Below are 15,513 nucleotides of genomic sequence, written 5' to 3' on the forward strand. Positions count from 1 at the left end.
TGTACTCCCAACTGATCTAAACTATGCTAAAAGATCAGTATGATAAAGGCAAAAAGGCCTAGGTAACCAGATAGGTTGACCACAAAATTTTATACACTTTATGGCATGACTGGACTAGCCATCCAGGTCTTTAAAATTGATGCAAAGATTGATATCGAAAAAGGCACAAAAGAGTTATCCCATAGAATCTCACGTTGTGTAACATGTACACAAGGGAAACTCAATAGGCTATAATGTTCCAAGCATCTAAAATATTTATAGCATGTTCATGAGGGGGAGAAATGACACTCCCGTGGTCCATGAACAACACTAAAAATCCGAGTGACATGGTCTATGACCATGATAGAACTTGGCCGAATTCTTTGTGATACAAAGATCACTAGCTAATGCTTGGGATCACATGGATTTACATGTAATAATAATATGCATCAAGCCATATAAAGTGAGCATAGATATTCCCATCTAAGAATGATAAAGGGTCATGATCCAGACATAGACCATCCTAAGAGATTATGTATAGACCACCACAATAATATGTGCCGTCTAGGATGGAACCTCATAAAAAGATGAGATAAGATTGGGAATATATGTTGGATATGAGAATGCTTTCTCCCACGATTTTATAAGAAACCTTGAGCCAAATATGGGTGATCAGATTAAGGTCAGGTTTACGGATTGCATGATTAAATCCGACTATCCAACATCAGGGGGAGAAAGAAATAAGCTGGTACAAGTATAAAGAAATGGAATGGTATTAACCATCCTTGTCTTGGCAAGATCCTCGGACCAGAGAATATGATTTAAGACGTCCAAAGAAAGATCATACAAAGCTAGCTAAAAGAATGCCAGACAAATTAGACCCGAAAAGAAAAGAAAAAGAATGACTAAGTCATACCAGCTTAAGCACCACGAAATTAATGTCCTAGAAGAGACATAATCAAGTTGCTATAGAGTCTAAAGATTGACCAATATGTTCCATAAGATAAGGAACCTCGGAAATAAAAAGAAAGGTGCAAATAAAAGACATATCTGAGGTCATAAGGGAAACCAGACCAGACATTTAGATAAGGCTGCGCAGCTGAACATCTAAGATACCAGACCATGTAGTTTGGGACGCCAAACTGCAAGGTAATAAAGGTTCTTAGTAAGAATGAAATCTCTAATCGATTAGTTCATGTCTGGAACATAATGGAACACTATAAAAGAAGTGTCGACACATACATACACAAAAGAAAAAGATGCATAAGAAAATAGCACTTGAGTTTAAAAGATATAAGCGAGGATCAGAACCCACGAGAATACAAGAATGCATTCATAGACTAAAAGAAACTGTGGGGGTTTAAGAAAGATTCAAAGAATCTATAAAAGAGATGGGTGTATTGGCCATATATAGAAACACCATCTGATAAGATAAAAACCAGTGAAAAATCGGTCCTGTGTGGGAAAGGAAAAGAAATCGTGAGACATGGACTAAGGTGTTCATATTCCTATTTAAAGCATTCAAGGAATGGCTTTATTACACAAGGATACTCACAAAGACCAAGGAACAGATTATAAGGAGATATACTCCTATGTGGTGGATGCTACTACAAATCCGAAAGTGATAAAGGTCTGGATATAAGAAAAGGGAAATGTAGTAAGCAGCATGATTGATCACTGGATAAAGAAATGATAAGAGTATCAGAAAGATGAGAAAAGAAATTCTCATAGAATAGTTTTGTTCCTAAGCTATTCATGGACTGAAACGAAAGGCAGCTGCATATAAAGCATATAATGCATGTAAAGGATAAGACTAAGTAATACTTAGTGAAAGGAGTTCTATAAGAACGTCCCTGAACACTCCATGCATATATTATGAAGGAAATTCCTTGTGTTCATACTTAAAGAAAGGATGATTAGATCGATTGATTCTTGGACAGGCTATGATAAGAATACAATGATCTATAGTGGAGATGATAGCCATGAATATGTATTGAGATCTATGATCCAAAGTACCAAGAATAGAATGTGATATGGTCAAAAGAGAATAAGAGGATGAATCCATCAGATTCACGACCAAAGACCCATATCAACTAGGATCACGTCCAACCTAGTTCGACCTTAATCATCTTGGTTCTAGTCCAGCCCGTTCTGATCCGTTCCCTTCGGTCTTGTCCGACCTGAAACGTCCATAGTAAAGGGAACGGCATATTGATCCAAAAGTGGCTTAGTTTTGATGAACATCAAATTATAGCATGATAGCCATTCATGAACAAGTTATGGACATATAATAAAGAAGGTTCATGAAGAGTTTGGTCAAAATCTATGAACGGGACACACACAATGGACATAGCATGATCCGAGTAGATCATGGATATACTAAGGCATTCATGGTCGAAATTTATCTAAGAAAGATGGACCATGTAATCATCTCAGTCTCTTGTTCCGGCCCCGTTTCGGCTCGATCCCCTCGATCCTGTTCCGACTAAACCGGTTCCAGTGACCACTATATTCAAATCGTGGTATGGCTATGGACAAGGCATGTGTCCTTGGTCCAGGAAAGATTTTACATAAGTATTTTTAAGACTTATGCACATCCGACCAAAAGAAATGTATTGATATGATTGGCGCCTTGATATGGCAAGCCATACTAGGTCGGATAAGATTTATGGATATGTTCAGACCATAAGACATTGATACTAAAGCCATACACGTCCCCTGCCATAAGTGTTATTGGCACTTTACTTAGATAAATTTGGCATGTCCGAACATGAGACAATAGGACATGATCAATATATCCTAAGTTGCCTTCTAAGGAACTAAAAGTTTGAGATTGATTTATACTAACCAAACCCAAAAGAAAAGGGACTATTTGGTTTTAATAAATGTTACAGGTTTATACAAGGTCTCAAACAGGTTATACACATTTGGAGAATGATGAAGAAGCACAAAGTACTACAAGTTCAGTCATGAGAAATGTTAGCCGACTTCTTCACCATGTCTACACCAACTACACATCTATGAAGTCTACCTATCCGTTTGGGACGTGGCAACAGAAGGACCAGTTCAAGACTTGGCGCCCATGAAGCTAAACCATCAAATTGTCCATGCGCCAGACTTGAAGAACGGAGGTCCAGAACATGGGGAGTAGTGTGTGTTGTACTCTTTTTCCTTCACTTCGGTTTTGTCCCACTGGGTTTTCCGAGTAAGGTTTTAATGAGGCAACATTAAGCACACTACAAGCTCTATATGGTTCTGGCATCCAAGGGGGAGTGTTATGAATATTATGTTTATGGATGTCCAGCCCATTAGATATTTATTTGTAATCTTGGCCCGTTTATGGCCCATTGTATTTAGGCCCATGTCGCCGTGTATTTCCTATATAAGGAACACTTTGATTCAATAATAAAACACAGTTTCACAACATTTCACAGATTGTTACCATTTGTATTCTATTATTGGATAAATTAAAAAAAATTATTATATAAATTTTGGTTATTATATAAATTTTGGCTATATAATAAATTTTTTAGATCGTGGTCATAAAGATATGGTTATAATTTTGACTAAAAACATTAAATACAATAGTAATCCCAATGTAAATCAGATCGCCAAATCTCTCCCTTTTATAACGGTGATTATTGACCTTCCTCCTATCGTGTATATATAGGGGATATAAAGGGTTGCATCTCGGTCATTCACAATCACATTTCTCATATCAAACGTACACTTACTCTGATCTTTGAGTTATTCTTAGAGAGAAACTGAAACTATGGAGCTTGATCTTACACCAAAGCTGCCAAAGCAAGTGTACGGAGGACATGGAGGATCTTACCATGCATGGTGTCCAGAAGAGTTGCCGATGCTTAAAGAGGGTAACATTGGAGCAGCGAAGCTTGCTCTTGAGCAGCATGGTTTTGCTGTTCCTCGTTACTCTGATTCCCCAAAGGTTGCCTATGTTCTTCAAGGTTTGATCGGTTGCAAATTTCTTTCAACTTTAATTATAGTGATTTATTTCTTTGTTGTTTGAAAATATTCATGATTAGTATTGGATTTTGATCTTGATTGTTGGAGCCAATTTAAACATTGATCTTGAGCTACCAATTTTTTTTGAGTTATATATATTATATATATGAATCTAACTTGTTAAAATGTATTAACTTTTTTACTCAATTGTTTATACCCCCAAATCTCAAGTTGATTATTGCTTTAGATTGACCATTACTTCTTGATTCGAGTGAACGGTGAAAAGTGCATGTAGGCTCCCTTATATAATACTCAAATAGATCATGAATACCGTATGCCAAAATAAAGTAGTTCTGCTAGTTTGTTACTTAATATATCACGTTTCAAATGTTGATGTAGTAACGTAGGGTGCAAGGAACTGAAGGAATGTGACTTTACCTTTTGTCATTTGGTTTCAGGAACTGGAACTGCTGGAATTGTCCTCCCTGAGAAGGAGGAGAAGGTGATCGCTATCAAGAAAGGTGATTCAATTGCTCTGCCTTTTGGTGTGGTCACATGGTGGTTCAACAGTGAGGAAACCGAGCTTGTTATCCTCTTCCTCGGTGAAACACACAAGGCTCACAAAGCAGGACAGTTCACTGACTTCTACCTCACCGGATCAAACGGAATCTTCACCGGTTTCTCCACTGAGTTTGTAGGGCGAGCCTGGGATCTCGATGAGAGCACTGTGAAGACACTTGTCGGTTCTCAAACTGGTAAAGGCATTGTAAAGCTCGATGCCGGTTTCAAGATGCCACAACCTAAGGAGGAGGACCGTAATGGGTTTGTGCTGAATTGTTTGGAAGCTCCTCTTGATGTAGACATCAAGGACGGTGGCAGAGTTGTTGTCTTGAATACCAAGAACCTTCCTCTGGTTGGGGAGGTTGGGTTTGGAGCTGATCTTGTTCAGATCGATGGACATTCAATGTGTTCACCTGGTTTCTCTTGTGACTCGGCTCTTCAGGTGACTTACATTGTTGCTGGTAGTGGAAGAGTTCAAGTGGTTGGTGCTGACGGGAAAAGAGTTCTTGAGACTCATATCACAGCTGGTTCTCTCTTCATTGTTCCAAGGTTCTTTGTGGTTTCAAAGATTGCTGATCCTGAAGGCATGTCTTGGTTCTCCATTGTGACTACACCCGAGTAAGAACTTTATTTCATGTCTCTACTAAGTTTATTAATTAAATGAAAAGAAACTAAAAGTTTTTTTCACTTGTTGGTTGTTTGTGTTTGTAGTCCGATCTTCACTCATTTGGCTGGGAGGACATCGGTTTGGAAGGCATTGTCTCCAGAGGTTATGCAAGCTGCGTTTAAGGTTGATCCAGAGGTGGAGGAGTCTTTTCGTTCAAAGAGAACTTCGGATGCCATCTTCTTCCCTCCGGCCAACTGAAGCAGGCGAAGAGAGAGGAGAACAAGAACCAGCTTATCATTAATCGTTTTTTTTTCTTATTAGGGTTTCTGTTTGCTTGTCGTTCCCGGAAGTATATATTTGCTTCTTTCAAGCAAAAAAAAAATCATCTCTTTGCTTCTTTTCGTGCTGTTCTTGGACCGGTTCTTCTAATTCTCTTTGTTCAGCTTTTAAGGTTTCTTTGTTGGAATAAATAAAACATTTACAAGTTGAAAAATTCGTCAAATTTACAATCTATTATTTACTAACTCACAAGCCCTGTCTACTAACAGATTCAAAAATTATGATTTGCTATAAACTGTTATTACATGATAGATTGCTGCTATAAACCGCTTACTAAAGCTTTACCATAACATTAATATAGTGCTGTTATAGAGTATACATTTTTTATATAAATCTACGATAGTAGATCAGTAATTATCTTAATGTGCTATAAATGTGGACTTTTTTGTAGTGCAATGTGCTATAAATGTAGACTTTTTTGTAGTAGAACTAATCTGTGTGGGATAGGTAAGAAATTGACTTGTCAAATAGTTTTATAGAAATAGAAATATAAAGTTTTTGAAGAAATCTCATATTATATTTAACTAGTAAAGAATTAAATATATGTATTCATAATAAACTAAAAACCATCAATGCATAGATTCAATATAGAATTTTTTGAACTTTTACAGCACTAATTTTTATATAAATTGGATATGCAAATGATTTATAGGTTAATAATGTCCAGAAAGTTTATAAAACAAACAACAGAAGAAGAAAAATCTGTAATAATTGTGATAATTTTTCCAAAATTTAATGTAAAAAACAACTGTAAATATTTTTAAATAGAAAATTGACAAATGAAATATAAATAAAAAGATAGTGTGAAACAACAACAAAAAATAAGGAAAAGTAATAATGCTAATTTGTCTACAAGGAGAAAAATATGATTTGCTATAAACTATATCACCAACAATGATTTTGTAAACAAAAGAAATTATGATAAAAACATTAAACAGACAATATTTATTTCATTCAATATATATATTTTTCAATTGCAGTTCTTAAAGACCGGACTATAGAAACATGGGTAAACGCACTCTATCATGGATTAACTCACAACCTCGCCTATTAACGGATTTAATTCTAACCCATACTATATTCATGATGGGTTCATATGTAGGTTTGGTTTAGCATTCATGCAGGTCCCTTTTGACATTTAAAAAAAAACAATATGTACTAGAAAATGATATTATATTTGATTATTTAATCAATGGCTGTAAACCTTGACACATTGTTACATAGGATTTTGAATGAAAATTTAACAAGTAGGATAAGGTATACTACAACTCGCTAAAGTCTTGTGAGCATTTTCAGAAGTAATATACTGAGAAAATAATGGATTTTGGATGTAACTACACAAACATGACTCTTGTTCTTTCAGTTTTCCACAGCATTCAGCCGGTGGTTGACTTCCGGTTTGTAATGCTGGTAAGCATACCATAAGTTCTGTCGGAATGCATGCCACTTTGTCTTCCAAGACTGCTTTGGTCGGAGCTAAAGCCGACACAAGAACTATCACAAACGCAATGCATACTACTCCTGTGAACTTCATGGATATTGGGTTCCAACACATATTTTGTAACCTTGGTGACTCTCTCAATCTAGTTCTAGTTGTTGTTTTTTTTTTGAAATTTTTTTGAGAAGTTGATTTTGAGGTTTCAATAGTCAAGTTATTATATAGATTGATGCTAGAGTGATAAGAGGCTGACGTTTTGAAGTAGTGTATCTTGAAGTTTTGACTGTAACCTTTTCATATCTATGTGAGATATGTTAATTTGGTAATATTATAATATATTTAACATGTATATCCATACATCTATATTTTGATACATGTTAACAATTCTTTTTTTCTTTGGTCAAAGCAATTCTATAAAAGAAAACTATATAATTGGAAAATATATTAAAATTTTCAAGGAATCTCATATAATATTTAACTAGTAAAGAATGAAAATATATGCATAGATTATCTATAGATGTTTTGAAAATTTACAGCACTAATTTTCCTAAAAAATTGATATGCAAATGCTTTATAGTTATCCAGAAAGTAAACAAAAAAATCAAATATACCTGTAACTATTGTGACTAGAAATTTGATATGCAAATAGTTTAGAGTTATCCAGAAAGTTAACCCAAAAAAAGTATAGTATACCTGTAACTATTGTAATAATTTTTCAAAATTAAAATAATAATAGTTGTCAATATTTTGTAAATAGGAAATTAAATTAAACATATGAAATCTAAAATAAAATGATCATGAGAAACAAAGCATGTTTCCGAGATTTCTGCGCATCTCATGGGATTCTCACAGGTTCTCTCCAAAAATATTATGGTTGAATTGGAAAAAATATATTTACCCGATATCTATATTATTATCTATGAATTAATTTTGTTGATTTGTTATCTTCTCCATGATTTTAGGTTTAGTCTATAATATTTTTATATATTTTAATAATAAACAGTTTTAAAACATGATAATTACAATATTTCAGATATACAAATATTTGATATTATCTTATTTTTAATATTTTTATATATTTTAATAATAAACAGTTTTAAAACATGATAATTACAATATTTCAGATATACAAATATTTGATATTATCTTATTTTTATTATATTAAAATTTCATTTGATTTTAGGTGAGTCAATAATTTTAATAATTAACTTTAATTATATTTATATATTAGATAATAAACCGTTTTTTAAATATGAAAATATTATGTAGACAACTATTTGACACTGTCTTCTTATTAATATTATAAAAAAAATCTTCTCTTATATGTGATTAAAGTATTATATCCATATTTTTAGTATTAAAAATTAATATATTTTTTATTTTGTTATTATAAACTCATAGATAGCATATGCAATTTTTTATTTTAATTTTAGTGTTTAGTTTTCTTAAAATATGTTTTCTAATAATTGTAAAATTTTGCTAATATGTGTTACCATATAAGTTCATGTTTATGTTCTACTATATCAATACTTGATTACATGTCGTATGAGAAACATACAAAAAAAAAAGTTTGCATGAAAAAAAGATAAATATTTTAAAACATAAGAAATCTCCTAAACATTTTGAAAAATGGTGAAATTATTTATTTATTTTAAATCATAATTTTGAAAAATAAGAAAATTCTTATAAATATTTTTTGTTGTTATTTAGAAATAATATTTTCTATTATAAAATTTAAAAATTAAAATAAAATTATTTCATAAAGAAATATTAATTAAACATAAAGATATATTTAAAATGTGTGAGTATTTTAAAATTTCGACTTAGTAATAAGCATATATATTTTGAAGAAAACTTTTCATACATAAATAATTTGATTTTTTATTTAGAATTTTTGAGAATATTAAATTAATAAAATATAAACTAATAAATATTCGCAAAATGATTATGTCCGCATGTGCGGGCAAAACACCTAGTTTCCAAATAATAACCAAACACACGAGATATTATATACACACGAGATATTATATATCAAAAATCATACGTCTAATTAAAATAACATAATATTATTTTAACTAAATCATGCATATTAATTACAATACAAACTATAAAATAAATAAAATTATAATAAAACATTATTAATTATTATAATGTATTTATTGTGACTAGAAATTTGATATGCAAATAATTTATAGTTATCCAGATAGCTAACAAAACAAATAAAAAGTAGAGTATACCTGTAATTATTGTGATAATTTTCAAAAGTTAAATATAAAAACAGTTGTCAATATTTTGTAAATAGAAAATTAAATTAAACATATGAAATCTAAAATAAAATGATCATGGGAAACAAAGCGAAAAAAAGAAGGAAAAGTAATAATACTAACTAGATTTTAACCCGCGCTTCGAAAGCGCGGGTTTTACTTTTGGCTATAGACACAAATTTACATGAATTAGTACTTTGTGGTTGTTCCACATTATTATGTTACAAAATTGTATCATATCGAATAAGCGAATTTTTAAAAAATTATATAATTTATAAATTAGTTTTTTTATATTTTATATATACATTTTTATATAATTCTCTCTTAAACCTAGATATTTACTGAAATCTGAAAAAAAAACGATTGTGTATGAATCCAGAGAAATATACATATTGGGTATTCTTTTGGACATCAGATCTTGGTTCGGACGGATCCTACCCAAAACCCAGTCTGATCCTTAAAGTACATGAAATATTTGTATATATTAGGTATATTAAATATTTTGGATATGCTTCATTATTACCGATATTCTTTTTGGGTTAAGTATTCATGTAAAATTTCAAACTTTTAAATATATTTTCGGTATTTTTGTTTTTTCGGGTTATATTTTGGGAAGCATTTCAGATCTTTTCCAGTATTTGAATTGGTTTTTTGATTATTTTCAAGTTTCAGATCATTTTCAAGTTTTCAGGTAGTTCATATATTTTCAGATATTAATACCTGAATCAACCTAGACCTGCTACATACCCAAATATTATATGTATTTGAATTATTATTCCTAAACCGATCCGGATATGAAACGATCTGAACACTAATTTAAAAAAAAAATCAGATGTTTAAAACCAAAAGAACCTAAATAAAAAAGACTTGACCCAAATATCTGAATACCCAGACCTTATCTCTCACTATATTTTGTGTATTTTATAAAAGTTGCATTTGTTAAATTTATATGGATTAAGTTTTACTTGGTAGATTTATTAGCTAATTCAATAGAATATATTTCTATGTTTTTAATAGTTCTTAAATTCTCTTAATATTTTTTTATTATAATACTTTTTATAAAAACTAAGTTGATGTAATATATATATATATAAATATATATATAATTTGTTTTAACATATGATTTGCAAAACTATTTTATTAAATTTGATTTTTAAATATTTAAAACTATATAATGTAAACTGATATAGTACAATATGTTAGTGATACAATATTTACAATATATAAATATTGTAGATCCTGAGCATAAAGCTAAATTATATAAAAAGCGTATCATATAAAATGAAGAATAGTAATAAAAAAATTAAAATAAGATTTCGAACCATGTTTTTAGTTGGATAATTGTAGACGTCCATCATATATATTGTACTAAATTAAATACATAGTTCACTTTAATCAAGAAGTATAAACAATAAACAATCAAAAACATATATGGACAGGCTATGATGACAAAAAAAATCGACAGGCTGCATATGGGCATCATGGCATGCACAATAGGTGCAACAAACTAACGATATTAATATGATTCATTTTGACTCTAACGTTTTAGGAAAGTCACCATAATTTGATTGCCTCTAATTTCGGTAACAAACTAATGATATCAATTAATAATATCGCACATATTGTTAGAGGAAAGAGTAAAAATAGGGTAAATATATGGTATTGACTAATATATTGTTACAAATATATAAGGTAAGACTAATAAAAATTAACTCTAATGAAAGGGTCCAAACAACTTTCATAAGTCGACTTTTCAAAACTGCTTCCTTTTTAATAGTATAGATTTAACATATGATTTGCAAAACTATTTTATTAAATTTGATTTTTAAATATTTAAAACTATATAATGTAAACTGATATAGTACAATATGTTAGTGATACAATATATAAATATTGTAGATCCTGAGCATAAAGCTAAATTATATAAAAAGCGTATCATATAAAATGAAGAATAGTAATAATAAAAAATTAAAATAAGATTTCGAACCATGTATTTAGTTGGATAATTGTAGACGTCCATCATATATATTGTACTAAATTAAATACATAGTTCACTTTAATCAAGAAGTATAAACAATAAACAATCAAAAAGCATATATGGACAGGCTATGATAGACAAAAAAAAAATCGACAGGCTGCATATGGGCATCATGGCATGCACAATAGGTGCAACAAACTAACGATATTAATATGATTCATTTTGACTCAACGTTTTAGGAAAGTCACCATAATTTGACTTCCTCTAATTTCGGTAACAAACTAATGATATCAATTAATAATATCGCAGATATTGTTAGAGGAAAGAGTAAAAATAGGGTAAATATATGGTATTGACTAATATATTGTTACAAATATATAAGGTAAGACTAATAAAAATTAACTCTAATGCAAAGGTCCAAACAATTTTCATAAGTCGACTTTTCAAGACTGCTTCTATTTTAATAGTATAGATTTGTTCGCAAGGAGAAAAAGAAATATGATTTCTAAAAGATTCTGAATGATTAAGTAAACAAAGGAAATTATGTGTTTCAAAAAAATGAAATTATGATAACTGGAAAACATCAAACAGAAAATGGTTGTTGCATTCAATATTCGGTTCTCAAAGACAGGATATTGGTTAAGCTTTACCGGGTTAAATAACCAAAACTCAGACTCTGAGTATTTTGATCAAACCGGAGTTCCATTGATTAGAAATTCTATTCTCCAGTATCCAATCATGGACGCATGTTTCCGAGATTTCTGCGCTTCTCATGGGATTCTCACTGGTTATCTTCTTCTTCAACCTCGTTTTCTCGATTTGATTCTGTATAGTTTGATCCTTTGCGTTTAAGTTGTTCAACGAAATGCGTTTAAACTATTTTGCTTATCTGTTAAATGTGCAGTTGGAGATTCCTTATTCATGATCTCTATGTACTTTCTGCCTTTGCTGAACGACAAGCAAATGCAGATAGATTGAAAGAGATTAGTTATATTTATTTTTGAATTTAGCAAAAAAGTTATACAGAGCTTGATGGACCTTAGTCTTCTGGTAAAACACAGGTATGTATCACATATACGTATTTAGGCAGGTTTAGCATCCATGCATGTTCCAGTGACAAAAGAAAAAGCATCCATGCATGTCCGTTTTGATATTTTTATTTAAAATGGTCTATACTATAAAATGAGATTGTATTGATTATTAGATCAATGGTTAAAACCATGATGCATTGTTACATAGAATTTTGAAATTTGAAATTTTAACACTTAGGATAACGCATACCACAAGCCTCCATAATCCTAAGACCATTTATAAATGAAACAAAGTGAGAAAATAATGGATTATGGATGTAACCACACAAACACGGCTCTTGTTCTTTCAGTTTTCAACAGCATTCGGCGGGCGGTTGACTTCCGGGTTTTAATAATACTGGTAGGCATGTCATAAGTTCTGGCGGGATGCATGCCGATTTCTCTTCCAAGACTGCTTTGGTCGGAGCTAAAACCGACACAAGGACTATCACAAACGCAATGCATACTACTCCTGTGAACTTCATGGATATTGGGTTCCAACACATGTTTTGTAACCTTGGCGACTCCCTTTCTAGTTCTAGTTGTTGTTTTTTTCTGAGAAATGTTTGACAAGCTGATTTTGAGGTTTTGATAGTCAAATTATTATATAGAAGGATACTGGAATAATATTTGTATGAGGCTGACGTTTTGAGGTAGTGTAACTTGAAGTTTTGACTGTATGCTTTTCGTATGTATGTGAGACATATTACTTTGTAAATAGAAAATTAAATTAATACATATGTAACGTAAATAAAATGATAGTGTGAAACAAAACAAAAAGTAACAAATACTAATTTGCCCAACAAGGTAAAAGAAACTATAATTTGCTTTAATTTATATCTCTAAGACTCTTTAACAATGATTTTGAAAACAAAGGAAATTATGATAACTGGAAAACAATTAACAGAAAATGGTTGTTTTGTTTCAATTCAATATAATTTTTCACCAATCGCAAAATCAGTTGACCGGATATCGGTTAATCTTGGATAGAACCGGGTTGTTTGATGATCAAACCGGAAACCATTGATTAGAGATTCTATTCTCCAGAGTCAGTCATCAAGGTGAAGAGCGTAAGTAAAACATGGCGCCTCTCAAACATCTGGAGATGGAGAATCCAATCATCGACGCATCTTTCCGAGATTTCTGCTCTTCTCATGGGATTCTCACAGGTTCTCTTCTACTTCTACTTCTACTTCAACCTCGTTTTGTCGTCGGTTCGATTCTGTAACGTTTGAAAACGTCTGCGCTTAAGATGTTCGACGAAATGCGTGGCTTGACTCTTTTGCTTATCTGTTAAAACGTGCAGTTGAAGATTTCCTTATTCATGATCTCTACGAACTTGCTGCGTTTGCTGAAAGGCAAGTAGATGCTGATAGATTGAAGGAGGTTAGTTGTTGTGAGTTTTGAATTTGAGCAAAAGTGTTATACAAAGTGTTAAGCTTTGGTTTTCTTCAGGGTATCACTGTCATGCTTTCTTTGTTAGAGGTTAAGTGTCGGCCTTTGTTGAACGGTATGGAGTTGTTGGAGGATCTACAGCGTAATAAACACACTCTATCGAGTGGAGATAACGGGTGAGGACTCATCTTTACATAAGCAAAAGAAAAGAACTTTGTAACTTGTTTTGCTAATATCAGTTGAGAGACTCTGCTTCTTAAGTGTTTCTATAAATGGGGCTTTTTTATAAGGACGGACTCATTACTTCAAGGTGGGTTACGTGAGGGTCAGGTGACAGAACTTGTTGGACCATCGTCTTCTGGTAAAACACAGGTATGTATGTATACAAGTCTTATACTGATATGCCTACGAGTTGTAGATTGTTCTTTTCAAGCGTTTCTCTTTAGCTGAGAATGTTGGTTTGGAAGATTCGTTGTCTTTGCTAAGCCCTTTTCGTGGTGTCTTTACATTGTATGGTTTCTTATGAAATGGAATAGTTTTGTATGCAAGCTGCTGCGAGCGTGGCAGAGAAGCAAGAAGGCAGTGTCTTTTATATAGACACGGGGAACTCTTTTTCTGCCCGACGCATTGCTCAGTTTATCTGTGGCAGTTCGGCTGCCGCTGCTTTACAAAAGGTTGATTTGCCAGCAACTCTTATCCCCTAGCCTATGGACCAGTATCAGTTCTTAGTTTTACTGACAAGAAACATATATGTGCAGAGAGTCTTGAGCAGGATATCATGTCACACGGTCTATGACATCTATACAATGTTTGATACGCTGCAAGGTCTAGAGGTTGCGTTGAGGTCTCAGGTATACAGCTAGATAGAAGATGTAGTTTCCTCATTGTTATAATGTTTATATTCTTACTGTTATCTACATGTTTCAGGAGCAGATGAATGTGAACGAGTGCCGGTTACGGTTGTTAATTGTAGATTCGATCTCTTCTCTGATAACCCCAATCCTCGGAGGCAGTGGCTCACAGGGTATATGTCCTTGTACGTCCATCTTTTTTTATTTATTACCTAAATGCTTAGCTAATGAGCTGGTGATTGTGAAAAAATGACTCACAACTTGGTGTGTGCAGGACGTGCTTTAATGGTGGCACTTGGATATTTGCTTAAGAAGCTGGCACATGAACATAACATTGCTGTTCTGGTATTAATGAAGTTTCAGGGCATTGGGTGTGTCATTCTGCTTCAAAGTTCCTTTTTTAATCTCTCCTTCTGTATTAAAGGTGACGAACCACACGGTGGGTGCTGGAGAAAACGGTAAAACCAAACCGGCTCTTGGCGAAACTTGGAAAAGCATTCCACACGTGAGACTTATGCTATCACGTGACAACAGGAACAACATCTGCACTATCTCCATCTTAAAACACACATCAATGGTAACTCAGCTAACCAAGCAAATGCTCTGTTTTTTTTTCTAAACACTTTTTTTTGAAACACAATCCAAGCAAATGCCTGTATCTCAAGCATCCTCTGGCTAACCTTATACTTTCTGTGTGTATTTGTTTTCTTTGCAGCTTTCTGGCCAGACTGTGACTCGCAAGGACAATCAACAATGTTTATAGCCAACTAGTAGTGCTGGTTTCACCAGCGAAGAATAAGCTTGGATTTGCAATAAACAGTGATAGATATGTAATGCTAAAATGTACTGTTTAACAAATGAATAACTCAAGATATATAGATAGTTACTTTCGAAAAAAAAAACTTTAAAGATAGTTAACATAAGAGTCAGAGATAATTTTTTTTTTTTGTTAAGGAAGAATCAGAAATAAACATACTGTACAAATTACAAAGTTCAACTTAGGCCTAGGGGTTCTTTAGTCTCGGCCTTTGGGCCTCTTAATATCGTGTTATTAGGTTGGGCCTC

At 32.4% G+C, this 15,513-nt stretch overlaps 3 protein-coding genes across 5 annotated transcripts; 2 read left to right on the forward strand and 1 right to left on the reverse strand.

Moving 5' to 3' along the window:
* The first annotated feature begins 3,667 nt into the window (after nucleotides 1-3,667).
* On the forward strand, nucleotides 3,668-5,608 carry LOC108821005 (glutelin type-D 1). Its single transcript, XM_018594052.2, has 3 exons — nucleotides 3,668-3,947; nucleotides 4,404-5,124; nucleotides 5,218-5,608. The coding sequence occupies exons 1-3, from the start codon at nucleotides 3,752-3,754 to the stop codon at nucleotides 5,369-5,371; spliced, it is 1,071 nt and encodes a 356-aa protein (XP_018449554.1). The 5' UTR covers nucleotides 3,668-3,751; the 3' UTR covers nucleotides 5,372-5,608.
* Nucleotides 5,609-6,692: 1,084 nt separating this feature from the next.
* On the reverse strand, nucleotides 6,693-7,007 carry LOC108821687 (non-specific lipid-transfer protein 2-like). The gene has a single exon (XM_018594680.2). It carries the CDS (start codon nucleotides 7,005-7,007, stop codon nucleotides 6,693-6,695), a length of 315 nt encoding a protein of 104 aa, XP_018450182.2.
* Nucleotides 7,008-13,219: 6,212 nt separating this feature from the next.
* On the forward strand, nucleotides 13,220-15,394 carry LOC108837309 (DNA repair protein RAD51 homolog 4). 3 transcript variants are annotated; one of them, XM_056993155.1, is made up of 10 exons: nucleotides 13,220-13,371; nucleotides 13,509-13,588; nucleotides 13,658-13,773; nucleotides 13,888-13,969; nucleotides 14,134-14,271; nucleotides 14,356-14,448; nucleotides 14,525-14,621; nucleotides 14,723-14,793; nucleotides 14,873-15,025; nucleotides 15,164-15,394. In XM_056993155.1, exons 1-10 carry the CDS (start codon nucleotides 13,284-13,286, stop codon nucleotides 15,209-15,211), a joined length of 966 nt encoding a protein of 321 aa, XP_056849135.1. In that variant the 5' UTR covers nucleotides 13,220-13,283; the 3' UTR covers nucleotides 15,212-15,394. The 3 variants fall into 3 exon arrangements, 2 of the variants coding, with proteins under 2 accessions (XP_056849135.1, XP_056849136.1); XM_056993156.1 differs by having other exon boundaries at nucleotides 14,531-14,621; XR_008938048.1 differs by lacking the exon at nucleotides 15,164-15,394 and having other exon boundaries at nucleotides 14,531-14,633; nucleotides 14,873-14,942.
* The last annotated feature ends 119 nt before the right edge of the window (nucleotides 15,395-15,513 follow it).

This window comes from Raphanus sativus, chromosome 8 (genome assembly GCF_000801105.2).
Source record: "Raphanus sativus cultivar WK10039 chromosome 8, ASM80110v3, whole genome shotgun sequence".
In the NCBI taxonomy this organism is placed as follows: Eukaryota; Viridiplantae; Streptophyta; class Magnoliopsida; order Brassicales; family Brassicaceae; genus Raphanus; species Raphanus sativus.

Coding starts and splice junctions, on each gene's coding strand:
- LOC108821005 (XM_018594052.2), top strand. CDS start 3,752: ATGGAGCTTGATCTTACACCAAAGCTGCCAAAGCAAGTGTACGGAGGA. Junction 3,948..4,403: donor GGTTGCCTATGTTCTTCAAG/GTTTGATCGGTT, acceptor ATTTGGTTTCAG/GAACTGGAACTGCTGGAATT. Junction 5,125..5,217: donor TCCATTGTGACTACACCCGA/GTAAGAACTTTA, acceptor TTGTGTTTGTAG/TCCGATCTTCACTCATTTGG.
- LOC108837309 (XM_056993155.1), top strand. CDS start 13,284: ATGGCGCCTCTCAAACATCTGGAGATGGAGAATCCAATCATCGACGCA. Junction 14,794..14,872: donor AACATAACATTGCTGTTCTG/GTATTAATGAAG, acceptor TCTGTATTAAAG/GTGACGAACCACACGGTGGG. Junction 15,026..15,163: donor TCTTAAAACACACATCAATG/GTAACTCAGCTA, acceptor TTTTCTTTGCAG/CTTTCTGGCCAGACTGTGAC.
- LOC108821687 (XM_018594680.2), bottom strand. CDS start 7,007: ATGTGTTGGAACCCAATATCCATGAAGTTCACAGGAGTAGTATGCATT.